The sequence below is a fragment of the Salmo trutta genome, chromosome 34, assembly GCF_901001165.1.
Source record: "Salmo trutta chromosome 34, fSalTru1.1, whole genome shotgun sequence".
NCBI lineage: Eukaryota > Metazoa > Chordata > Actinopteri > Salmoniformes > Salmonidae > Salmo > Salmo trutta.
In genome coordinates this window covers 8,714,679-8,740,402 of record NC_042990.1, presented here as the reverse complement: position 1 = coordinate 8,740,402, position 25,724 = coordinate 8,714,679, and the positions used below count along the sequence as shown (strand labels likewise).

Sequence of the window (25,724 nt, the reverse complement as noted above, 5' to 3'; positions counted from 1 at the left end):
TAGATCATTCATTTTCAACAGGCACCAAAATCTCTTACATCTGTTTGTTTGATAATGTCATCAAGAGCAATGAGGCTGCGACCAATCGACTGTTGCTGCTGCTGCTTGACGCGAACCTCGATGTGTCTCACCATAGAGAGCAGAGCCACAATTTGCTGGTCACGTTCCAGGCATTCCTGGCGGCGCAACGAGGACTAATGGAAAGGGAATGTCAGATGAGCATCACAGTCTGAATGGCATTGTTCCAATAAACAGACAAATTGACATTTGACAGCTTATTATTGGGTTACACAATACAGATAATGTATGAACAAGTAGAGACAATTTGCATTTCACCTACTAAATGCATCGATTGCTTACCTTTCCCTTCTTAGCTGGGCTTTTCTCTTTCGTTATCGCCAGTTCTTGGATTTCTCCATCCTCCTTCCATCGGTCAGTTGTATCAGAATCGGGTACTTCTGTTGTATCAGATTCAACAATCTCATCAGACTGTGGGGTCTCAACAGACCAGGACTGTCCTGATTCTGTGGACTCAAGGTACCTTTCCTCTTTAGACTCAGTTTCAGTGGGACTGTCAAGTTTCTGCATTTTGCCAGTGGTTTTAGCCGGCTGGGTAGCAGGTGCCACAGAGGCCTTGACCAGGTGGGCGCCTGACATGGATACAAGGGCTTCAGGAGAGGCATCCACAATGTCAGTAACATGATGGGTGTCTGGGTGGACATCTTTCTCAGGTGTACCAATCCTAAATTGTTCAATTTCTTTGCCGTGTGGATCAGTTTCTCTCCCCAAAGAAATGTCCTCCTCAGGTTTCTCCTCAAGATGTACATCGACTTGGTATAGTGCAGTGGTGTGGGTTGACCTTTGTTGATTGGTGTCAACTCCACTAGGACTCTTAGTAAAGGCAGCCATTTTGTTAATCTCGTCACCACTTGCCACCCTTGTTACATCACTCTCTGATTGACCGTCTTGCTGCTTCTCAATCTTCTGCTCATCCCCAGAGACTGAGCTGTCAGCATCAGCCGGTGTCGAATCTGCTCTATTGTGGATGGACGGCTCCTCCTCTGTCGCAGGTTCAACTTTTTCTACCACTTTATGCATCTTAGACTTTTTGTTCTTCTTATTTTTCTTTCCTGACTTGGTCTCTTTAAGCTGGTCTGTTAGAGATGTGTCCTCCTTCTTTCCTTCTTCAATCTGGTCTAACACAACCTTCTCCCCTTTCTCTTCCCTTTTAGACTGGTCTGATAGAACTTTCTCCTCTTTCTCTACTTCTAAAGCCCTTTTCTCTTCCTCTGCTGCTACAGTTATTGTAGAATGGTCAGGCACAGCTTTCTCTCTTTCTCCTTCTTCCTTCTTGTCAATTCCCTTACCCTCCCTCTCTTCTGGTGAAACCTCAGGAGGACTCCCCACAGTCTTAAGTTCCTCTTCGGACGTCACCAAACTCTCTTTCTTCCCCACTACCTGACGCAGTGCCACTAGCTCCTCTGCAGCTTGCTTCTCACTAACACCACGTCCTAACACCTTCCTCAGAATACTCTCTTTTGCCTTCAGTAAAAGGGCCTCTTTATCATTGGCTACTGGGGTGGTTTTCAGAGTGAATTCCACCTCTTTCCTATCCTTATGCTCCTGCTGTCCAGTCTGTTGAGAAACTGTCTCCACCCCATCTGTATCGCTCTTTTCCACAATCTGCTCCACCTCCCACTTTTTCTCGTCCTTAGAAACTCTATCGTGGATGGATGATCTCTCCTCTGTCGCTGGTTCAACCTTTTCTGCTCCTATGGGTATCTTAGACTTTTTGTCTAAGCTTTCGAGAGCATCCTTCATTAGTGCCACTTCAGAATCTGCTTTATCATGGATGGATGGTATCTCTTCTGTCACAGGTTCAACCTTCTCTGATGCTTTAGATATCTTGGATGGTTTGTTCTTCTCTACCTGTCTTTGAACCAAGAAGACCTTGTTCTCTGTACCCTCTCTCTCTACCTCAGGAGCATCTTCTACGGCTCCTGGTGGAACTGTAGAACCTTCCCTTACTTTGCCAATATCCTTTGGATTGTCGAACCTCTCAACAGTCTGTACCTTAGCACCTTTGAGTGCAGATTGAACATCTTGCACAGGTGACTCCTCTTTCTCCTGTAGGGTAACATAACCTCTAGTGGACTCAGCACCCTTATCACAATTATGACCTTTACCCTCTGAATGTGCACTCTGGTCTTTGTTTTCCGTTTTCTGTATATCAGCTTTTTCTGAGGGTCTTTGCTCAGTATCGACCTCCTTCCCTTTTCCTTTCTTCTTATTCTTCCTCTTCTTTTTGTTCTTACCTTTGGCCTCCTTAGAATTGGGTGATGCCTGTCCAAGATCATCACTCTCTCTGACCTCAATCTTTGTATCCTGCTCAACCTCCATTCTACCTTGCTCCACCACTCTCTCAGTACTGTCTTCTACCACATGTGTCTTCCCTTCATCTTTCTCAACTAGGGTAGACATGTCTATGCTGCCCTCTTGATCTCTACCTTCTCTGCCAATGGCCACTGTCGAATCCATCTGTGGTTCTTTGCCCAAAGCAGACTGCCCCTGCAGCATGATTGAACTTCTTTCACCAACTGATCTAGACACATTTTTGTTATCTTTTTCTGGTGTTCTAACAGTAACATCTTGCGGCGTCTTCATCTCCTGAAGGGCCTGCTGAAGCCTTTTCTCTGCATTGATTGTAAACTGAGCCAACAAATTGATTGACTGGTTTGACTCAATTTCCGATGAATTTCCGGCTATTGAGACCTGTTCCTCTTCCATCTCTTCTTCAATGTAAACAGAGCCATGGTGTTGCATAGCTCCTGACTGCCTGAATGTTGCAGCTTCTAGAGTCTTCGCAATGTCCTCTGCGATCATCAAAATGTTGTACCTTTTTTCTGACTCTTCTGGATGTGGGGTTGGAGAAATCACTTCAGAGCTTTCGATAATTATTGGTTTGGTTTGGTTTGGCTGTCTGGTTTGGCTGTCTGGACTGGATATTGATAATGTGTCTGCAGGACTATAGGTCCCACTTGAAGAGGCAACGGGTGTTGAACTATCCTCATCGTCACGTTCTACTTCCATGGAGCCCAGGTTGTCCTGGAGCTCTGCAGCCATTTCTCTGGATATAAGCTCATCTTTGACAGCTTTCTTCAGGCTTGAGACTCTCTGCCCAGTGGAAGGGTCAAGCAAGCCCCCTTTCAGAACCTGGTTGGTGGCAATGAGCCTGGCCATATGTTCTCCCACCAGCCCTTTCTTAGAGGCTTTAGGCAGAGGGAGCCTAGCTCCATTGGAAATATCAATAATCCCTCCAGTGTCTGCCTGGCTTTGCAACATTCTGAGTGCTGGGACTGGATCAACTTGTTGAGATGCAATTGCTTTAGCTAGGTTCAGGATTTCACCTGTTTGCTTATCCTGGATTCCCTTGAAAGGCTTCACTTCCAAGAAGCGCTTTCCACTCTTAATGTCAATCTTGCCTTGGTTTACAAGGTCTGCGTAAGGCACAATTTGGGCACTTTCTGGATCCAAAATACCTTCTGTTATACCTGGAGAAACCATTGCTTTCTTGGCAATGCTCTCATTGAGCAGACCATCAGAGACAGCCTCTGTCAATGTAAGTCTACACTTTAAATCAGGGTCCAAAATGGCACCTGTGGATGCCTGGAGGAGGGCAGCATCTGGGTTTGAAGAGAGGGCTACCTCCCCCTGACATGCCCTCTCTAACTCCCACAGTTTTGGGGATATGGCACAGTCTACCAGACCTCGCTGCAAAGCATCAGTAACTGACAGTCTAACTCCAGAGTAGTGGTGCACGATGCCGCCCTCCGCTACTTGCTGGGACAAGGCTTGATAGACTTCCTCCTGCCCAAGCAAACCTCTTTCAAGGGCCTGCTTTAGGGGAACAGGTGACTTAGTTTTGGGATCTACAACCCCATTCATTTGCAGCTGCAATGTTGCTTTGGTGAGAGATGCATCTGGGTCTGAGCCTTTTCCACGGTATGACTTCTCCAACGTAAAAAGCTTCTCTCTTTGGTCCTCCTCTATCAGCCCAAGGTTGGCTGCCAGGGTAACAGACACTTTTTTGTCTCTTCGCAGGTCAACCACTCCCCCTGAGACCACCTGGGCCTCCAGAAGCCGAGCAGCTGTGTTGGAGTCTATCAGGCCTGCCCGAGCAGCATCCTTCAGGGTACAAATCTTCCCCTTTTCTACATCCACTACCCCTGCCAGGGTCTTCTCTGATTTCAGCACACTCCACATCAGGTCTTCATCAAGCAGACCCTCCTGCATCACATCCTCCATGCTCAGGGATTCGCACGCACTGACATCCAGGAAACCTCCGAAAAGTCCTGCCTTGGCCATCAGCTTGACTGCAGTGTGTCCAGGGAGGACCCCCTGAGCCACGGCTTCGTCTGGGAGAAGCCGCTGCCCTCCTTCAGTCAGTAGACCCCCTTGCTGAAGCTCCGAGGCCAACCTTTCCAGCTCAACATCCTCCTCACTCTTCACCGCTGCTGCCTCTAATCTCATAACATGGGGTTGGGTCTTCTCTGTGACCCTCTGAGTATCCTTCATAGCATACTTAACTCCAACACTCACAGGCACACCCTCCTTTTCATTTGTCTCTGATGGGGAGATATCAGGTTCTTTGAAATATTGGGTTGGCATCAAAGTCTCTGGCTTTACCGGTGTCGAGTACATTTCTAAGGCTTCTACAAGTGTACTGTCAACATCTTCCACGAGGGAGTCCTTCTCCTTCGCCTTTCTGTGACCACTCTCTCTTGCACCCTCTGATTCCATCTCTACCAGCCCATCTTCATACGAGTCTGTAATTAATTGCTTTTCCGGTAGTCCAGCTGAGGGCGGGGCACTTTCAAAACTAACCATTTCATCCTTTTCACCTTTTACTTCTCTATGTACACCTCCATCTACCTCCTCACTTATTCTCATTGTTGAGTCAAGGTCTACCTGTCCCATCTCCTTTATTCCAGTTTGATTAGCCTGCAATGTGTCAGGTGTACCATCCCATCCTTGATTATCAGCTTCTTCTCCCATCTTTCTGGAATAAATACATTTTTCAGGCAAGCTGAATATTGCACTTTTTTCTTGGACCTTTCCAATTTCCCTTGTCTGCAGAGTATCCGGCAAACTTACATCTGGCACCACTTCCATACACTCCTGTCTTTCTGTAGTCAAACTCATCCCTTCCTCAACCACTCCAGGTATAGGATCCACATTGATCAGACCAGCAGCAGCCTTGGCAAGTTCCACCAGCTCAGGCTCGAGCAACACTAAGCGCTGGCCAGAATGGGCATCCACATAGCTGTGGGTCATTAAATGGAAAAGCAGGCGGTGATGTGCCTGCTCCTCAGGGGCCATTTTCTCCAGGAATGAGGGGTCACAGTTGAGCCCTGGGGAAGAGGCAGGGGACAAGGAGGGAGGATGGGATGTGCCAGTGGAACCCCAGATTAGGCGATTCAGTTTTGGGGAACCTGACTGGTTCATATTGTGTAGCACATCTGGGATCTGAATCTCCTTCAGAATCTCAGCCACTTTGGGTTCAAGGACCTCCTTAGCCTGATTCAGGGACACAACCTTGGGGGTTTCCGGAAGGTAGAGGGCACCTATCGCATGGCGTTGTCTCAGGATGTTCAGAGCCAGCTCTCCCGAGATTACCCCTTGTTGTAGAGCCTCTGCAATGGGCAGCAGCTCCCCTGACTCAGGCCAGAGCATCCCCATAAAAGCCCAGAGGGACTCGAGCACCAGCAGGGCCAGATGAGGTGAGAGCAGGTCCGTCTGGATGGCTTCCTCCACCCCTAGGCGATCCCCAGTTACAGGGTCTAGAATCCCACCACTCTGCAGCTGGCGGGTCAGCATGGCACAGGCCAGGTCCTGGTCCATCAGATTGTGATGCACAGCCTCGTTCACAGTCAGAAGATGCCCAGAACGGGGGTCAGAGATGCCACCAGCAAACAGCTGGGCCTCCAGTAATCTCACTGTTACTTGCCTGTCAATCAGTCCCTCTTGGACGGCACGGAAGATCCCGACCTTCCTGCCAGATCGGAGACAGACTGTGCCTCCTGGATGCTGTTTCACTGGCAGCAGATACAAGCCGGTGTCATCGCTGAGGATGCAGCGCTGCTGCAGTTCGTCCAGATTCAGTTTATCGGCTGTGTTGGGGTCAATAAGCTCCCGCCGATTGACCCGTGACCCGAGCTTGGTGTAGACCCTTGGGGTCAGCAGGCCCATCTCTCCAGCACTATTCAAGGTTAGTCTACCTTCTCCTAACTCCCTCAGGCCTCCTGTGTTTATCTGCAGCTCCAGGATACGCAGCCCCACCTCCTCTTTGATAAGGCCTGCCTCCATGGCTGCAGCCACTGGGAGGAGCTGGCCCTCCAGTTGTTCTGTCTGGTCGACAAGATGCAAAGCACTCTCCAGCTCTGATAGGGATTGGCTGATGTGACTATCAATCAGGCCACAGTTGAGGCCCTCTTCCAGTGATAGGCTCACAGGGGAGTCAGGCTGAAACAACCCGCCCATGGTGAGCTGGGCCTCCAATAAGACATGGCAGGTGTCCAGGTCTATGAGGCCACGCCGTGCAGCTTGGAAGACTGGGACGGTTTCCATGGTTCCCAGGTCAATAACTCCGCCAATGGCAGATTGGCTCTGAAGATAAAGAAACAAATAAAGTGAATATTTGAACTTCCTTCTACCTACATACTTTGTTTAACAGTCTGATGAGTACTTTGAGGAACCCATAGCCCATAAGTATCCAGCAAGAAAAAAATTACTTCACCCAAGAGCCATAATAATTCCTTCGACATAATTATGGTGACAAAAGCATATTTCAGTAGATACAATATGATTTAATATAGCGTTCATCTTTTTTTTCCCTTTTTCTCCCACATTATTTCTCTTTCGTCATGGCACAAGAACACTTACCTCCGTTCAACAAAGCACTAAGCATGCTACATAGCGAACAGAAATGCTGAAAACCAATATGCTACGCAACCTCCAAAAGGGAGGTAAGGAAAACAGGAAAGAAAGGAGAGAAAGACAGATGAGAGAAAAGAAGATCTAGCTAGAAAAGGCAGGTCAGATCGGAAGCAACGGTAAGCGAGGAAGCGAGCACTACTTACCGAACGGGGCCGTCTGTCCCGTGATGGACACATTAACAGGCCGAGGGCTCGGCAGATTGAGGAGCGACAGGTGAGAAGCTCGGTATTAGGATTCTGCATGCCACACTCCATCTACCCGAGGCGCTGCCTGGATGGCCCTGACTCGCCTGACTGACTCACCATTTCAATAGACTCCATAGGCTTAGGACCATACACTGGCTATGGCTGAGAGGCATTAGTTACTTCTGACTACGGTTCATTGGCTCGTTCCAAATGTCCTCGCTCAAATCTAACCTAAATTGACTCCACAATGGACTTATCTCACTGATTCTGTGCTCACTGGCTAAGTACCAGATGACATAGACTAGCTCAACTTAAACATAGATAATAGGATTCTGCATCATACTACAGTCCCTCTTATCCTTTGAGAGCTGGATGTCCTTGATTCTCTTCTGGCAGCTGTTAGTGATTTTGAAGCAAAATGCTGATTATTTCACACATTAATGCATTAGACGGCACAAACATACACACACACACACACACACTGTGATCTGGACACATCATGCTCAAATGGTGAAGTGGGGGTTTGCGTAGCTGGCCTCTGGCGCTCACACTAAGCCGACACTGGCAGTTAGACACTCTTCTCTGGCAAGAGAAACATTTTTCTTGAGAGTATAGAACTACCCAGAAAACCGCAACCATTCATAGAAAACACACTCGTGGGTGGGGATTTACGCCCACACACCAACACACTCACTCTCATACAGTATAGCCCTGATGATACTCTCGGCACATCCCCGGTACTCGCTCACACACGCATACCATCACATTTGGACTGATGTATATGGGGGGGGGGGGGATTTTGGCTATGTGGACGAGTGCGTGCACGTGTTTATGAAGAGGATGTATCCGTTTCTGTAGGTTTATGGCTGAAACTTAAAAAAGGTAGTCTACCTAACGTGTGGGGACAGTAAATAACCATTGTAATTTAGTGTAACACCCACTGACTACTAACGACAGCTCCGAAGTGATGTGGAGCACACGGGAGGGGTGACTGCGAATGTGCTCTAACATGAGTGACTATCTTGTGACGATGAAGGCAGACTGAGGGCGCACCTCCTATCAAAAAGCTACTATCGCTAAATGGTAGCATGACTTCCACACCAATTGGGGGCCATAGATTAGCCATTAAGCAGATGTGTTTGATGACGATGATGATGGGTGACACGGCTGCAAGCAGGTTGCTGGTGGAAGTAAGGGGGCTCACCATGCGATTACACACGGAATGGCTGTTAAACCAAACCAAGTCTATGAGGCAACAGCATTCAGTATGGGGGATGAAGGGTGTGAAAAAATGCACACGTGGTGACGGGCAACACACAGCATGCGACACACTCTCGCTCACACACAAACACGCTCGGCTCGCGAGCGTCTTCCATTTCAGAACCTCAAAATCCACAACAGGCAGACAGACATTGTCAGTGAGCAACACACTTGAACAGCAATGTCGTAAGCTCGCATTGGCAACTCGCTTGTGAGTTTACGGCTTGAGCCGCCCTTCTCCTCCCTCTTCCCTCTTGCTTTCCCAGTCACCCTACCTCCTTCCCTCCCTCCCTCCATCCACTCTACCTTTCTCTGCTCCTCTTTGGCCTGCTGTTGCACCAGCTGTTGCAGTTGGGCGGTGGAACTGTCACACAGCTGGCTGTAGGTGGCAGTCAGCTCGTCCATCTGGGAGGTCACCTGGGCACGTTCCTCTGGGGACAACCTAGAGGACAAACGTTTCTGTCAGTTTGAACGTGTGTGTGTGTGGATATAGGTGAGATGTTACTGAGTGCCCTATACAGTATGTGTGTTTATACAGTGGTATTAATGTGTGTAAGAGAAATCTGAACTTACTTGCTGGCCTGTTTAGACATCAGGAAGACTTGGGTGTTCCTGATAACCTTAGCCACCTCCTCCTTCTTAGCCGCTAACTGCTCACTCACGGCCTATGAACACAACACAAATGAACATTTGAAAAAAGTAAAAACTGGTACATTTATTTTAGCGGCTAAGAGAGTGTGATATAATAAAGAACAGTGGATGCCTATAATATTCAATTCCATAATATACTAGATACTTTTCATATTTCTGTACCTCCTGCGCTGCGATGGACGACTCAGCGGAGGGGTCCCCTGCTCGGCCCTGGAGGCCCTTGACCCAGCCCAGCAGCTCTGACACCTGGCCTACCCTCTGCTGCCTCTCCTCCTCCACCTCTTTCTGCAGGGGGGTGGGGGGTGCGGAGATTATGTCACTATGATAGAAACTGATTGGCGGTACAGACAATAAATCTGACCGACACAGAGGAAGGTTGATGAAACCAGAAGAGAGAAAGAAAAACTGACAAAGAGCGAGACATACAGTACCTCTTCTTCCTCTAGCCTTCTCAGTGCATCGCTGATGTACTTGACGTGCTGCGTCGTCAAGGTAACCAGGGCTGTGTAGCGCGTGCGTAAGTCCATGAACTGGAATGGCAAAGAAATCTCTTTGATTTTGGCTTCGCACGATGACATTGGCACATATTTCTAGAAATACATTAGCCACATTGTGACGCTCCTCTCTATCACTCCTCACCTCCTGTGTGATGGTGTCTGATGAAGAGTGCATCCTCCTCCTCTTCCCGGTCGATTTCTGCGTCGACTCCACAAACGCTCTGAACGTCATCAGCTGCAGCTCGTAGTCCTGACGGACACAGATACGGATACGTGTAACTTATTTACATCATACATTTTTTTACATTTTCTGTTTGTTGTATTGTTACGGGACATTTAGTGTGGAAACTGGCTATCAAGTAGCCTACCTCAATTTAAAATATATGACACATAGCAAGAATAATCATATTTTGAGACAGACAACAAATCGCATTTTATTTGTCATAACAAATAAACCACAGGTGTAGACTATCAGTGAAATGATTACTCAGGGGTCCTTTTCCAATCATCCAAAAACGTATCTCTACATTACAATGACAAAGTGATGTTGTACTCTACCTTGACAGAGGTGCAGTACTGTTTTGAGTGCGTTTGGCACTCGTCCAGTTTGGTCTGGTTCTTTTCGATGTCGGCTACTAATGCCTGAGGAGAGAATCAGGTCGAAGAGAATAGACGTTATTTACAGGTGTCACTCAACCACAGTCAGATCTTCCATTAGTTTCAATCACTCTCCTCATTAGCCTATTTTAAACAAAGCTATTGCTCATCTCTTTTTTTCCCCAATGAACCCCTCTCTATGGCTGGGTCAATATCTTTCTATCCGTCTCGTTCGTTCCGCCTCTTTCTATCCGTCTCGTTCGATCCGCCTCGTTCGATCCGTCTCGTTCGTTCCGCCTCTTTCTATCCGTCTCGTTCGTTCCGCCTCTTTCTATCCGTCTCGTTCGTTCCGCCTCTTTCTATCCGTCTCGTTCGTTCCGCCTCTTTCTATCCGTCTCGTTCCGCCTCTTTCTATCCGTCTCGTTCCGCCTCTTTCTATCCGTCTCGTTCCGCCTCTTTCTATCCGTCTCGTTCCGCCTCTTTCTATCCGTCTCGTTCCGCCTCCATCCATCCCTCTCACCGTTTGTTGTGCTAGTTGTTCAGACAGGACTTTGCTGTCAGTCTGTCCAGGCTGGGTGTTCTCCTGTCTCTCAGTGGTCTCCTCTATCCAGTGGATCAGAGCAGAGTGACCATCTCTGTACTGCTGTAGGACCGAGCCCAGGGCTTCTAGCTCCCCTCGCCTGGAAAAACACACGAACACATCACATACCATTCAATAAAGTACCCAATCAGTGATATGGGTCTATGCTGTTCTCTATTTCACATTTGACCAGAACGGTGGTTTTCAAAACCTGTCCCCATCTCAAGGAAATACTGTATTCATTTAAGCATAAACCTACAGTACAAATACTGAGTAAGGATTAAGCTTCACATAAGACTTTTATAAAAACGATCTAACTTTGACTCCATCCATCCAGCCATCTATCCATCCATCCAGCCAGCCGTCCCCCACTCACCGTGTTTCCATCTGTCTCTTGACTCCGGCCCACCTCTCGGTGAGCTGGGCGGCTCTCTCCTGGTAGCGCTCCAGCTCCGGGCTGCGGTCTGGGTGGAGCCTGTTCAGCTGAGACCCCGCCTCTCGGGCCTTCTGCACCGCCGACTGCAGGGAGTTAAACACCCCTTCCTGGTCCTCAAGCTCCGACTGCCATGTCTGGAGTGAAGGGGAGACGCAGAGAATCAGCACACAGACACACTCCCATCATTAACAGACAAATCGTAATATTGGTCCATGCATCGTCTTTGCGGGCGTTTGTACTACCCAGTATCTGAATTAGTGGGATTAGTAGATAGTTTGTTCTTTCATTGTATCTGCCAGTCTCTTACCCCCAGTTGTTCCCTGAGGGCCTGGATGGCGTTGGTGTCTACAGGCACGATGTCCTCCTCACTCAGCCTGTTCTCGTACCTCTTCACCTGGCTCTCTGCGGCCTGCAAGCTGTACATCAGCACATCCACTGTCTTCAGCCTGAGAGAAAAAGGGGAAGGGCGTGATACTTAAGTCAAGTATATTGGTTAAGAGAGGGTATTTTGACTGTGTGAGCGCGCGAGCGCGGCCAACCCACTTGTGCAGGTAGACGGAGGAGAGGTTGTGTAGTCTGTCGATCTTCTCCACAGCCAGGTTGAGTTCAGAGCGCAGCACGGGGACACTGGAGGAGGCGGGCTTCTCCTCAAAGAAACTCCCACAGCGACGCGACACCTCACCAAGACTGGTCCGCAGACCATCCAGGTCTGACTGCAGCTTCTGACACCGGGAATAAGGGTTAGTCTTGATTTGTATATTCATTATACAGCATTAAGTTGAAACATGAAAATAAATGAAAGCAACTGAATAAAGTTAGTGCGGGTCTCCTTTTCGTTGGCAGATGAATAAGAGGGTTAGGACTCTGGTGACCAGCAGATGGGGCTGTGGCGCAATTCTGACCTCCTGCTCTGCAATTTGAACAGTGTTGTCGACGCCGTCACCAGATCGGTTGCTAGGGGGAGGAGTCTGAATGCCGCGCATCAGCCTTTGCTCCGCCTCCTCCAGACGCAGTTTAATGTTCTGGAGCTCTGACAGGTAGGACCGAGAGACAGACTCATCCTTCTCCACTGGAGAGAGCGAGGGGGACAGAAAGAGAGAGAGAGAAAGAGAGAGCGAGGAGGTGGTGGAAAGAGGGGGAGAGTAGATGAAAGATGAAAAGAAAGAGAGAGAGAGAGGAAGGGGTAGAGAAAGGGGGAGAGTAAATGGAGACAGACGGGAGCGGGAGTGGGGAGATAAGACAAGAGAGATAATTGAATTTCAATCCCACTTAATTGGGTCAATGCACCATCAGAAAACCCTTTCATTAGAATCCCCAATGTTGCCCTCAGGCCCCAAATGTGGATGAAGCCAAGACTGGGTGAAGTGAGGGGATGCACTCTGTCGATCTTCCTGTACCCATGCAAAACAGACACACATTTGTCTTTTGAGTGAACTATTTACAGTTGAAGTCGGAAGTTTACATACACCTTAAACAAATACATTTAAAACTCATTCACACATTTAATCCTAGTAAAAATTCCTGGTCTTAGGTCAGTTAGGATCAGCACTTTATTTGAAGAATGTGAAATGTCAGAATAATAGTAGAGAGAAAGATTTCTTTCAGTTTTTATTTCTTTCATCACATTCCCAGTGGGTCGGAAGTTTACATACACTCAATTAGTATTTGGTAGCATTGCCTTTAAATTGTTTAACTTGGGTCAAACATTTTGGGTAGCCTTCCACAAGTTTCCCACAATAAGCTTCCCACAATTCCTCCTGACAGAGCTGGTGTAACTGAGTCAGGTTTGTAGGCCTGCTTGCTCACACACGCCTTTTCAGTACTGCCCACACATTTTCTATAGGATTGAGGTCAGGGCTTTGTGATGGTCAGGGCTTTGTGATGGCCACTCCAATACCTTGACTTTGTTGTCCTTAAGCCATTTTGCCACAACTTTGGAAGTATGCTTGGGGTCATTGTCCATTTGGAAGACCCATTTGCGACCAAGCTTTAACTTCCTGACTGATGTCTTGAGATGTTGCTTCAATATATCCACACTTTTCCTTTCACATGATGCCATCTATTTTGTGAAGTGCAGTCCCTCCTGCAGCAAAGCACACAACATGATGCTGCCACCCCCGTGCTTCACGGTTGGGATGGTGTTCTTCAGCTTGCAAGCCTCCCCCTTTTTCTCCAAACATAACGATGGTCATTATGGCCAAACAGTTCTATTTTTGTTTCCCTCTGTGTCGAGGACATTTCTCCAAAAAGTACAATCTTTGTCCCCGTGTGCAGTTGCACACCGTAGTCTGGCTTTTTTATGGTGGCTTTTTTATGGCTTCTTCCTTGCTGAGCGGCATTTCAGGTTATGTCGATATAGGACTTGTTTTACTGTGGATATAGATACTTTTGTACCCGTTTCCTTCAGCATCTTCACAAGGTCCTTTGCTGTTGTTCTGATTGATTCGTTTGTACAGAGTATTATTGTTTGTACAGATGAATGTGGTACCTTCAGGCATTTGGAAATTGTTCCCAAGGATGAACCAGGTCTTGGCTGATTTCTTTTGATTTTCCCATGATGTCAAGCAAAGAGGCACTGAGTTTGAAGGTAGGCCTTGAAATGCATCCACAGGTACACCTCCAATTGACTCAAATGATGTCAATTAGCATATCAGAAGCTTCTAAAGCCATGACACCATTTTCTGGAATTTTCCAAGCTGTTTAACGGCACAGTCAACTTAGTGTATGTAAACTTCTGACCCACTGGAATTGTGACAGTGAATTATAAGTGAAATAATCTGTCTGTAAACAATTCTTGTAAAAATTACTTGTCTCATGCACAAAGTAGATGTCCTAACCAACTTGCCAAGACTATAGTTTGTTAACTAGAAATTTGTGGAGTGGTTGAAAAACTAGTTTTAATGACTCCAACATAAGTGTATGTAAACTTCCGACTTCAACTGTATGTGCTCTGTAAATAATTTGGCTGAATCTAAATACTACCAAGCAAGTAAAGGTAAGTAAGTATGTGAGCAAAGCAAGTCAAACTCTACACTCCCTCCCAATTCTCCACCCTTTCCCCTGAAACGTGCACTACCCCTCGTGCATTTAAAACCAAAGGATTTGTCTACGCATGGCCTCCAATACCAATCCTCTGCTTTTAAATCCAAGGGAGTGAACAAGTGCACACATCAGAGAAAAGGCTGGAGAATTGGGACTGAGACACCGTATCTGTCCATCTACCTGTCTCCATGTTGACCAGCAGGTCCTGGCAGTGTTCCTGAGCGGTGTGGGCGTCTCTCTCCAGCTCGTGTCTCTCGGTCGGGGTGAACAGGGCGCTCTCTTTGCTGTCAGAGAGGAAGTCAGCCAGGTGGGCCTCCAAGTGGTCCAGAGCCTGGTCCCTCGCCACAGGGGGCTGGGAACGTACCTGAGGGGTTAGGGTGAGAGAGGTGTACGTCAGATAAATGTATGAGTAGTGGTTGATTTTATATGCCAGCCAAAAAAGCATGTATACACAGAGTAGATACATTTCAGAAAACGTGACAGAGATAGCAGAATAAAGTCAGATACTTATTTCTATTGTGGTCCCTAAAGTGCTGTTGATATGTGTATTAATTAACATGCATTAAGACGTTATTCATAGGTAATAAGGCATGAAGTCGATATGAACACATAAGCAGATGGAGGAGAAAGAGGAAGTATGACAGAGGGACCATTACACCATGAAGTAAGTAAGTAATATGAGATAAAAGCTATCAGCCTGAGAGAGAGAGAGCAGGAAATGAGTCAATTGAAATAAATCAATTAGGCCCTAATCTATGGATTTCACATGACTGGGAATACAGATGTGCATCTGTTGGTCACAGATACCTTAAAATAAAATGGGCCTCAGGATCTCATCACGGTATCAAATGCAATTGTGTTTGTTGTCTGTAGCTTATGCCTGCCCATACCATACCATAACCCCACCACCACGGGGCACTTTATTCACAACGTTGACATAAGCAAATTGCTTGCCCACACAATGCTATAAAACGTGGTCTGCGGCTGTAAGGCTTATGGTAGAGAAATTAACATTACATTCTCTGGCAACAGCTCTGGTGGACATTCCTGCAGTCAGCATGCCAATTGCATGCTCCCTCAAAACTTGAGACATTTGTGGCATTTTGTTGTGTGACAAAACTGTACATTTTAGAGTGGCCTTTTATTGTCCCCAGCACAAGGTCCACCTGTGTAATGAACATGCTGTTTAATCAGCTACTTGATATGCCACACCTGTCAGGTGGATGGATAATCTGGGCAAAGGAGAAATTCTTACTAACAGGGATGTAAACAAATTTGTGCACAAAATTTGAGCAAAATAAGCATTTTGTGCGAATGGAAAATGTCTGGGATCTTTTATTTCAGCTCAGGAAACATGGGACCAACACTTTACATGTTGCGTTTATATTTTGTTCAGTGTATAAGAAATAGAACCGTTATGTTGACAGATGAGAGATCGAGAGCAATACGATATGTCCGTCATAGATGTACTGCGACATGGACAGAGAGAGCGCGGGAGAGAGAAATATGCTTGGAAGAATCTAGAAGAAATAGACCAGTTAGGTGAGAGATATGTGGTTGAAGACTTGGATGTTGACACGTAGAGTTAAAACAGTGTGTCTAACCGTGTCCAGGCTCCAGGAGGAGACGGTCCTGATGTCTTTCTGCAGGTAGTGCCAGGACACCACACTCTTCATGCTGACGTGTAGATTGTGCCATAGAGACATCACGTTCTGGTACAGCTGCTCCATCCTACAACACATGGAATTACATTTCAATATACAGCAGGGTTAGGTATGAGTGTGTAAGTATGTGTGTGCGTGCATCCGCCTGTGTGTAAGTATGTGTGTGCCTGCGTGCATGCGTGTATGTCTATGTATGTGAACTGTGTGTGTGTGTGCGTGCACATTTGTGCATATGTGTGTGTGTGTACCTGCTGGCGGTGTCCATGGCCTCCTGGTTGGGCGGTGGCACGGTGAAGCAGACTGACGGCACCATAGCCTCGTTTCCACTGGGGCTGATCACCTTCCATTTAGTCCTCTGAGAGTTGTCCCCCAACACACACTCCTCACCTCGGCTGATGGTGATCTACAGGAGGGGGGGTGGGGAGAGATACAGATACACAGAGAAGGGGAGGAGAGAAAACAAATGGAAACATAAAGGCTTACGGCAACAAACAAATAAAACAAACCAAAATGCAAACGTTCATGAGTTTAATGTGGTTAGCAAAAAGCCCTAACAACTGAAAGAGAAACTCGAATCTACCACAAGAACCGTGCCATATTGAATCGAGCAGCCATTTACAAACCATGGGACTAGAACAGTATCCTTTGGACTGAAAATGGCTAGATGTGCCCACACTCATTACAATATTAGTTGACATCTGGCCAACAAATACAGAGAGCTAGGGTAGTAGAAGTTTCAATTTGGCATAGTACGGGTGTGGTTTCCGAATTTCTTCATTATAGATTTTTTTCTATAAAAAAATTAAATAATAATTGTCTAGCTCAACAAAGCGAGGTCTGTGCATCTAAAACAGCTTCCCCCGCCCCCACCCCCCTCTCACCCCATCCCCTGCACACACACAGAAACACTGCAAAGTAAATGTACAGAAAAGCTTACGACTGCAGCTAAACTAGTCTCGCTGACTGAGTAACCTGGGGGTACTGTTTTCAGTCGTGTGGTTACGTCACGCTTTTACCAACTGATCTGGGACTTCAGCTAATAATGGTCGTGAATCCAAACTGATATCAAAGAAAAACTGCTCCTAAATCACTTGATAAGAGCGTAGAGTAACCAGGGAGTATTCAGCGTGCCGTGTACAAGCTGAGCGCTGAGGTGAGAGAAGGTGAACATCGGCAGTAATACCTGAACGTTAGCCTTGACAGCCCAGCGGACACACGAGAAGAAGGGAGAGAGGAAGAGACGGAGGAGTGAAAGATGGAGGGTAGGAAGGGGAAACGGTAGGATGGAGAAGACATAAAAGAGGGGAGAGAAAGATTATTTTGCGATCGTGTCATGAAGACCTTGTCCGGGTCATGTGTGTTTACTTTAAAGTGGCCCATAGTTGGTGTCAATGGAAAAGTGTGTGTGTGTGTGTGCGCGCGTTTCTAGTAGTCGCAGATGAAGGAAAGGAGAATAGAGGAAGCCACTCATGACTATTGAGATGCACCCCTGCAGTAATCACTGCACCTCCACCAGACCAGAATGTAATGATACCTTGCACACGCCTTACTGGTCAAACTGTCCCAGTCCCAGAGAGTCACACTGCAAGAGTAAAATAGCTGTGTCCGAAGCCACCTCCTGTCCCTATGCAATACCACAGGAGTGGTAATGCAGATTCAGATTTTTGCCTGAGTCTGCACAAGTGGGAGAAATTCATAATTCCTAGCGTTTAGCTTCTCTGCTAGCATCCCGCAGCACTTTGGGCCTGGTTGTAGACAGGCTTCGCATGTTAATGTGAGCGCGAGGTGAGTGTGGTGTCTGTGAGCAAAAGGTATTCTCTTCTCATGAATCATTACTTGACTTTGGAGTGGCTACCGTGGGCTCTTTAACAAGTGTTGGCTTTCCAGTATGATATAATGGCATAATCTAATATTGCTGTGTTCTAAGCTGAAAAATAAAATCGATGAAAAAGTCGAGCCATTAAAACAAAAAAAGGCCATTTGAATGTCCCTATGAGTAGGATATGACGGTCAAAAAACATGATCAGGAATACTAAGGAGAACTGAGCCCACTCCGCCAAAATCTGACCACTTATCTGTTCTCAAGCAACATAATAATGTCAAGTGATGTCATTGCAGCCTGGTAGTGCCACTAGACAACATTTCAAGAGCTCTAATGCAGCACTCTTGCAAATCAACACCGTACATCTAAAACCCTATGTGGGGGACACAGTTTAAATTCACACTTGAATAATACATGCTATTGAAGCAACTAAACATGTTGACTGGGTCTATATACCAGCAACGGCATGGTGAAAGCAGCCAATGATGAAAGCTGATCGCTTGAAGATGCACCATATTGGTTTGGTGTAGGTGGTGCTGAGAAGGGTTGCGCAGGGCAGAGAAGAAACAATTGGCGGAAGGATACAGTTAGGTGACCTGGGTTGTATTCGCTGGGGCACATAACAGAAAACTTATTCAAAATGATTTTCGGGGGATTTTTTTGGTTAAAGTCCAGGCAGTTCCTCATTGTGCGACTCTGTTTTCCTCCGTTTGGTGCCTAATGAACATGACCCTGGTATTGTCACGATAGTGTGGGTGTGGTGAGGGGTGCCGTACCTCTATCTGCCGGTAGTCACAGATGGCGCGGATGGGCGTGGTGCTTCCCAGGGTGCTCTCTGCGCTGCGGGGGCGGAGCTGCACCACTGTCTTGGCCCGGCCCACCAGGCTGGCCACCGAGCTGCGGTACTCAATCAGCTGCTCCTTCTCCTCCTGTGAGGTACAGCCATTGGTCAGTGAGGGTGTCAATCACTTAGCCAATCAAATCAGTCAGTCAGTGAAGTGGAAAGCTTTTGTGGTACTGTGTGTGATCGATAGGCCTGCACTGTTACAGTATATACCACAATGACAAGTTCTAAGATAAATAACTGCCTTAGTGGAGCACATGATAACACCTTTGATTGGGATCTGTTTCCCTGTTTGTGGGTGTTGCTGCCTTGCTATGTTGTTGTCTTAGGTCTCTCTTTATGTGGTGTTGTCTCTCTTGTCGTGGTGTGTGTTTTGTCCTATATTTATATTTGATATATTTTTTTATTTTTAATCCCAACACCCGTCCACGCAGGAGGACTTTTGTCTTTCTTTTTTTTTACCTTTATTTAACTTGGCAAGTCAGTTAAGAACAAATTCTTATTTACAATGACGACCTAGGAACAGTGGGTTAACTGCCTTGTTCAGGGGCAGAACGACAGATTTTTACCTTGTCAGCTCGGGGATTCGATCTAGCAACCTTCCGGTTACTGGCCCAACGCTCTAACCACTAAGCTACCTGCCACCCCCTTTTGGTAGGCCGTCATTGTAAATAAGAGTTTGCTCTTAACTGACTTGCCTAGTTAAATAAAGGTTCAATAAAAATACAAAATGAAGGTTTAACAGAGGCTTAAGCTGAGCTAAGGGCCAGAGTGAGGAAAGCGCTAATATGACTTGCCCTTCAGAGCTTCAATTAACATTGAAATAGCATTAGCAACGGGTTAGCGGTATTAGAGGTGGACCATGAGTCAAGAGGCCAATAGGGAAAACAAAATGGTGGAGGGAAAGAAACAGCCACTTCAGATACATTTTGGGATATAGCCATTACTTATCCATTGTATTATTTGAAAGAATGTCTTGTGAAATGGAAGAATGAATTGTGAGTTAAATGGGTCGAGGTATTTTAATTTGTCTAATAGTGCTTTGGTGGTTGTTTTTATGGAATATAGCAAAGGAGGCATCCGTCAAAGTCCTGTTTAATCTCCCCAGTGAGAACACACACACACACACCACTGGAAATGTAATCAACCGCCTGGTGCTTAATACCCCGCTTCAGAACAAAAACACACATGCTGCCTCAAACTGAGCACAGTGAAGTGCTCGTCATTTGGTATCTTGAAATGAGGCGAGCACGTACGAAACACCCCGAGACACGCAGCAAACACATCTACATGTATATATCCTGAGTGGCCATCCATTCCCCCCTCCATGTAAACCACGTAATCAGACTTCCTGTAGGAATGGAAACACGCAGTGTAATTACATTGACTTCTACAAGTATTATCACGGCCGCTAAGGGCACAACGCCTTTCCCTTCCCTTCCATGACTGTTGACTTTTAATATCAGTCTATCCGCTCTAGTGTCCACACCTCGATCATTCCCCACCAGCCTAGACCTGTGTCAGACAGCCAGTCGCCCTCTCATCTCTCTGTCCAGGGAGGATACGCCCGCTGCTCCCAGTGCTTAGGCCCGCGGAGTCGTGACCGCTTCCAAGTGTACCATCCGCTGTGTGCCGGGGTGCATGGTGGTGGCTGCGAATCAGCAGAGGCAGACTGAAGTAGATTAGACGGGCCTACGCAGCGTCGATGAGGCAGCTTAAGACTTACAGTGTCAACAGCTAGCCAACGTCTACAGTATTAGCATGACATTAGCCTCAGCTAGCCGTAGATAATGTTACTAAGCGAGTCAGAAGTGTCGAGGTGACGTAGCTTATTAGCTTAAAATGTGGATAAGCTATAATCACGTGCCTAAGCTTTTCACTGGCAAATATCCGAATGATTACAGCAAACTAACTGTTAGGCTACAGAATTAGCAGGAGTTGAGGTGTTTTGACAAATTAGCGGGGTGCATTTGAAGGTTTGGTCCAACAGCATTTGGGGGACTAATAGTCTAGTGAACAACAAGTGAACGTACCATGGAGTCTTGCAGCAGGTCCTCCAGCTTGCCCAGCCTGCTGTTCTTGTCACAGGTGTACTGTCTCTTTATGGTGTCCTGGAGCTGGCGCAGGTACGTCTCGCAGTCCCGTGCGTCACTCACAAACTGACAGGAGGCAATACGAACGCAACACACAGAGATCAGCATCAGGACTAGATATGGAATCCAGAAACAGCTGCTAGAACCCATGAGATATTCTATATTTAACCTCTTTCTGTTCAGCTTATTTTCAGGTTTTAGAAGATGAAATAGCTTTACACTCCCAATTAAGGGCAAGTCAAAACATATAGGTAGTAAATAGACAAATTCATTTCATTTCATCTTATATGACGGTGTCTATGTGAAAAGACACAAACAATTGTAAAGGACCAGATGGGTATTGCAGGTATCACGTAATAGTACAAGGTATAACTTTGTAAAGAGACTTGGTTCAACTCTCCTACCTGGAAGTAGGTAGTATTGTCTTTGAGATGCTGCTCCACACACACACACAGCTGGCGCACCCACTGCCACTGGGTCTGCAGCGCTGCACTGTACGCCTGGGGAGAGGGAGGGGGTATGGGGAGAGGGAGGGGGTATGGGGAGAGGGAGGGGGTATGGGGAGAGGGAGGGGGTATGGGGAGAGGGAGGGGGTATGGGTGTTAAGGCATCAGCATGCTTCAGTTCGGCTGGCATCTAGACGAACTCGTCTAGACGAACTCGTCTAGACGAACCAAACGAGCGTGCTCGCATACTCCCTTAAAATGTCTTTGCTTGGAAAATAAAAAAATGTGATTTGTCCATTTTGAGACGCCGTAGCCAGTATACACTTCCTCAAAATAGTCTAAAATAACTCAAGAAATCTGTCATTAATTGTGATGTTTTTGCAGAAGAGATCTTAGTCGTGCAATTTTACATCTAACTAAGATGTTTGATGCAGTATTTTCCAAAAATGGCATGAAAACGAGTCGTCTCTCATTGACTGACAACAGAGACTTTATTGAAGAATCCCTACTGTTGGCCAAACACCAACTAATAGACTTCGACTCCGAACTTCGGCTTGCCTCCAGAAACAAATATGTGTGTGCCCGAACTACCAAGAAACCTTCACCAAAGTCCAAAACGAACAAGAATGTCACAAAATGTCGTCATAATATTTGCACAAAATCTACCCAACTGTTTCGGCTGGGAAGCTTCCTGGATACACATTTCTCAAGCTCTTTATTTGAATCACAGTCAAGCTCCACAGTCTAAACATTAACTACAAAATGTACTGACAATCTTATTTGGAGGGGAACATCGATAGCACCACTGTTTGTACTGATAAGTACCGTAGATGGAAAGCCAATCTTTTTGAAAGGCCATTGAACAGCCTTGATAGCTCTGTTGCTAGGCAACCTCACCTCCACTGTCTGTTTGGCCGGGTGGTTCTCCTGACAGAGCCGGTCAGCTGTTTCCTGCAGCGAGTGCATCACTTCCTGTTTCTCCTCCAGCTCTGACCTCATTTCCTGAGAGAGGATGACAGAGCATTCAGAGGAGCACCCAGGGGAATATCTATAAAAAAATGTGGATTCTCTCTCTGTGTGTGTGTGTGTGTGTGTGTGTGTGTGCGCGCATCTATCCCTGCCCACTCACGGCGTATAGCTCTCTCTTGGTATTGACGTTTGTGTTGTTTTGACTCCAGTCGTAGGCCAGTTCCTCCTCTTCTCGCTCGTTGAGCCAGATCAGCTCCTCTGTACAGCGACACACAAACGCATGCAGGCTCTCCAGGCAGCGCAGACGCCATGACGAGAGTTCCTGTGAAGACAGGGGATGGGAGGAGGAAATGTTACTCGGTGTTAGCTCTATACGTCAACGAAGAGTTTCTAGGTTATTTCAGAGGCACACACATAGACGATCCCCTCGCTCTCTCTCCCACTCCCCAGTCAACTCCCCGCTGTGGAGAATCCATGTACTTCTACAGGGCTGATCAAGAGGCTGTGTGGTAGAAGCAGGTGCTTCTACCAGCTGCACTCGGTCTTTAACGCTCGCTAGCTCCTCTGAGCCTTCAGCAAGCGCAGTCACACCCTGATGGGATTAACGGAGAACGCGCACTGGGGTGCACACACACACACACACACACCCCTACACAAACAATCCGACGCGCACACATTGACAGATGAAAAGAAGTCCTCCCACTCACCAGTAGTTTGCAGTATAGATGCTCTAGCTTGGCCAGAGTGTCAGAATAACTGCTCTTGAAGTTCGGAGAGACTTTCGTCTGAGGAGAAAGCGATATCAGAAGCTTAGTAAAACATTATCTGGCTCTTTCGACTAGGTTTGTGACTGCCATGTTGTTATGTACTGCATACGCCCAGGCCTATTCAGTGTCTGTTAATGTCTACTTACAGTATGTGTATCAGTACGTACAGTAGATCTTCAAGTGCCTAAGAATGTATTTTAGAATGTATTAGTGTGTGTGTGTGTGTGTGTGTGTGTGTGTGTGTGTGTGTGTGTACCTGGTAGTTGCGGGCCTCCTTCAGGCTGTGCAGCAGCTCCTCCACGGCAGTGTGGATGTTCTGGTGGTCCTGGAGGTTCTGCTCTACAGAGGGCAGGTCCGCCCCCCACTCGGCACGCTCCAACACGTCCTGACGTACACACAATCAGTTCTACTCATCCATCCCCTTTCCCGTCCATCCATCCCTCCCTCCAGGCCTCCCCATCTCCCTCCCTCCACCTATCAATCCCTCTCCCTCCCTCTACCTAACCCCCTTCTTTCTTACCTGTGTCTCCTCCACCCATCCCAGGAGCTCATAGACGAACCGGAGACTTCCCTCGTCCTCCGAGGACGACATGGCCACCAGCTGAGAGCGGGACATGGGTCTCCTGAGCAACGCCGCCCCCATCACCCCCACCACGCCGACTGCCCCCAGCAGGGTCTGGGCCCCCGTGGACAGGGAGAGACCACTGTCGCTCCCCCGCGGGGCCGTCCGGTCTCCGCCCGTCACCGGGGAGAAGTGGCCCTTCCTGTAGACGCTGGAGCACTGGAGCCGGAGAGAGACCAGCTCCTCATGTAGACAGGAAGCTCTGTGGAGGAGGGGAGCAAACGTGTTAAAAGAGGACTTCAAAAAGACAAGAGAGACACCTTTTTCCTGTGACACAAAGAACAGACATATGCAGTCAAGCTATGCTTCAGACGAGGCACAAAAGTGCATCAGCCACGACTCGACATTAGGTGTCACATTTACGCCGATGCAGTATAACCAAGCCTAATTGATATGCCATTTGGCAAGCGCTTTCATCAAAAGCGATGTACAGTCATGCGTGCGTATATTTCTGACTTATGGGTAGTCCCGGGAATCAAACTCGCTTTCCTGGCATTGCGATCGACATGCTCTAATAAACGGACCTACACCCCCCCCTCCCTCCACTGACCTGAAGGCGAGCTGCTCCACCTGGTAGTACTTCTCGTCTCGGAGGATGTTGAGGTCCAGGTTGAGCTGTCTGATCAGAACCTCACAGTCCTGCAGGTACAAACCCAGCTCCCTCTCACAACACACCGCCTCGCCACTCTCCACCAGGGACATGTCCTGCCGGAGGGACGGGGGAGGAGAGAAGGGTAGAGGACATGAGGAGTGGTGTGAACAGCGAGGAAGAAGAGGAGGGGAAGTAAGAGAGAGGGATAGAGGGAGTGGGAGAAAGGGGATTGATAAGTGGTGAGGAAATGAGTGAGAGACACACTACACCATATTGAAAAAGGCATGTAGCGACCAGGTCTGGGGTTAATTCAAATTGAAGGAAGTCAATTCAGGAAGTCATTATAATTTAAAATATAAATATTGTAATACTTCTGAAATAATTGTCTTCCACTCCTCAGTTTGAGAAGTAATTGAAAATAGATGCAGTTTTTTCACATTTTGAATTATTTAAGAGAGAGACAGAGAGTCTTTTGGGTGAAATACCACAGTGTGCCGTCACAGCAGCAATATTTGTGACCTGTTGCCACAAGAAAAGGGCAACCAGTGAAGAACAAACACCATTGTAAATACAACCCTTATGTTTATTTATTTTCCCTTTTGTACTTTAACTATTTGCACATAATGACATTTGAAATGTCTTTATTATTTTGGAACTTCTGTGAGTGTAAGGTTACTGTTATTTTTTATTTATTTCACTTTTGTTTACTATCCATTTCACTTGCTTTGGCAATGTAAACATATGTTTCCTGTGCCAATAAAGCCCCTTCAATTGAAATTGAATTGAGACACAGACAGAGACAGAGACAGAGACAGAGACAGAGACAGAGACAGAGACAGAGACACAGACAGAGACACAGACAGAGACAGAGACACAGGATAGCATCACTCACAGCCTGTAGTGTGTTCTTGGCCAGAGTGAGTTTCTCCTCACAGTCCAGGGCCATGTTCTGGATCTTATTGGCCATCTGCAGCAGTAACTCCAGTCTGGAGGGAGACACACACACAGTATCAGCACAGTGTCAACAAGCTCAAAACACTCATTTGGTTTGTCTGAAAAAGCACCCTAAATACTAAATAGTGCCCTACTTTTGACCAGGGCCTGTTCAAAAATAGTGCACTATATAGGGAATAGGGTGTTATTTCATATACAGCCAGTGTCTATGGAATGGGTTTACTGTACAACCAGAAGACCTAAATGAAAAATAACAGGTAATGACGTTAAGCCTCTAGCACAGTGGTAATGATGTTTCACACTAAAGTATCTACAAGGGCAACGTTCTCACAACACAGAAGAGTACAGATCGACGCAAAATAACTCCCGTGTGGAAATGCCGGATCGTAAATAGACATCCTGTGTTTTTGTTGCAGAGATCTGCGCTCCTGCATCACGACCACGCAGCCCTAAGTGATGTCTAGAAGTACAGTGTCAGGGTTCGGTTAGTGTGCTGCGTATGTCTCCACAGCGGGCCGCGGGGCCTTCTCTCTCTCTAGAACTGCCGGTTTAAACTTACTCTAGCTGTAGTTTGGGTTAAAGACGGAATCCGCAGTGGGATGAAACAGCGCCACTGGCCGACCCCCACCGCCGTTGTTATTGTTTGCCGAGCTGAGAAGCGTTGTACAGCATGACCCCCCCAAAAAAATGGTAGTGCATATTTTGCT

General features: G+C 47.0%; 1 protein-coding gene across 28 annotated transcripts in view; it reads right to left on the bottom strand.

Moving 5' to 3' along the window:
* The window catches only part of LOC115173472 (microtubule-actin cross-linking factor 1), a 259,398-nt gene that overhangs the window by 86,988 nt on the left and 146,686 nt on the right, over positions 1 to 25,724 (bottom strand). For 23 of the 28 annotated variants that reach the window (XM_029731573.1, XM_029731575.1, XM_029731578.1 and 20 more), the window contains 27 exons: positions 24,956 to 25,049; positions 24,022 to 24,176; positions 23,370 to 23,673; positions 23,106 to 23,234; positions 22,790 to 22,867; positions 22,243 to 22,404; positions 22,011 to 22,115; positions 21,072 to 21,167; positions 20,608 to 20,733; positions 18,507 to 18,659; positions 17,092 to 17,103; positions 16,157 to 16,311; positions 15,849 to 15,975; positions 14,425 to 14,608; positions 12,105 to 12,271; positions 11,746 to 11,924; positions 11,510 to 11,648; positions 11,143 to 11,336; positions 10,707 to 10,866; positions 10,148 to 10,231; positions 9,732 to 9,839; positions 9,524 to 9,622; positions 9,255 to 9,377; positions 9,015 to 9,106; positions 8,748 to 8,883; positions 361 to 6,666; positions 39 to 194 (listed from right to left, as the gene is read on the bottom strand). In XM_029731573.1, the coding sequence (XP_029587433.1) occupies positions 39 to 194; positions 361 to 6,666; positions 8,748 to 8,883; positions 9,015 to 9,106; positions 9,255 to 9,377; positions 9,524 to 9,622; positions 9,732 to 9,839; positions 10,148 to 10,231; positions 10,707 to 10,866; positions 11,143 to 11,336; positions 11,510 to 11,648; positions 11,746 to 11,924; positions 12,105 to 12,271; positions 14,425 to 14,608; positions 15,849 to 15,975; positions 16,157 to 16,311; positions 17,092 to 17,103; positions 18,507 to 18,659; positions 20,608 to 20,733; positions 21,072 to 21,167; positions 22,011 to 22,115; positions 22,243 to 22,404; positions 22,790 to 22,867; positions 23,106 to 23,234; positions 23,370 to 23,673; positions 24,022 to 24,176; positions 24,956 to 25,049 (9,823 nt within the window). The remainder of the gene's footprint in view (positions 1 to 38; positions 195 to 360; positions 6,667 to 8,747; positions 8,884 to 9,014; positions 9,107 to 9,254; positions 9,378 to 9,523; positions 9,623 to 9,731; positions 9,840 to 10,147; positions 10,232 to 10,706; positions 10,867 to 11,142; positions 11,337 to 11,509; positions 11,649 to 11,745; positions 11,925 to 12,104; positions 12,272 to 14,424; positions 14,609 to 15,848; positions 15,976 to 16,156; positions 16,312 to 17,091; positions 17,104 to 18,506; positions 18,660 to 20,607; positions 20,734 to 21,071; positions 21,168 to 22,010; positions 22,116 to 22,242; positions 22,405 to 22,789; positions 22,868 to 23,105; positions 23,235 to 23,369; positions 23,674 to 24,021; positions 24,177 to 24,955; positions 25,050 to 25,724) is intronic. The other 5 variants (XM_029731576.1, XM_029731581.1, XM_029731580.1 and 2 more) reach the window with 1 other exon arrangement.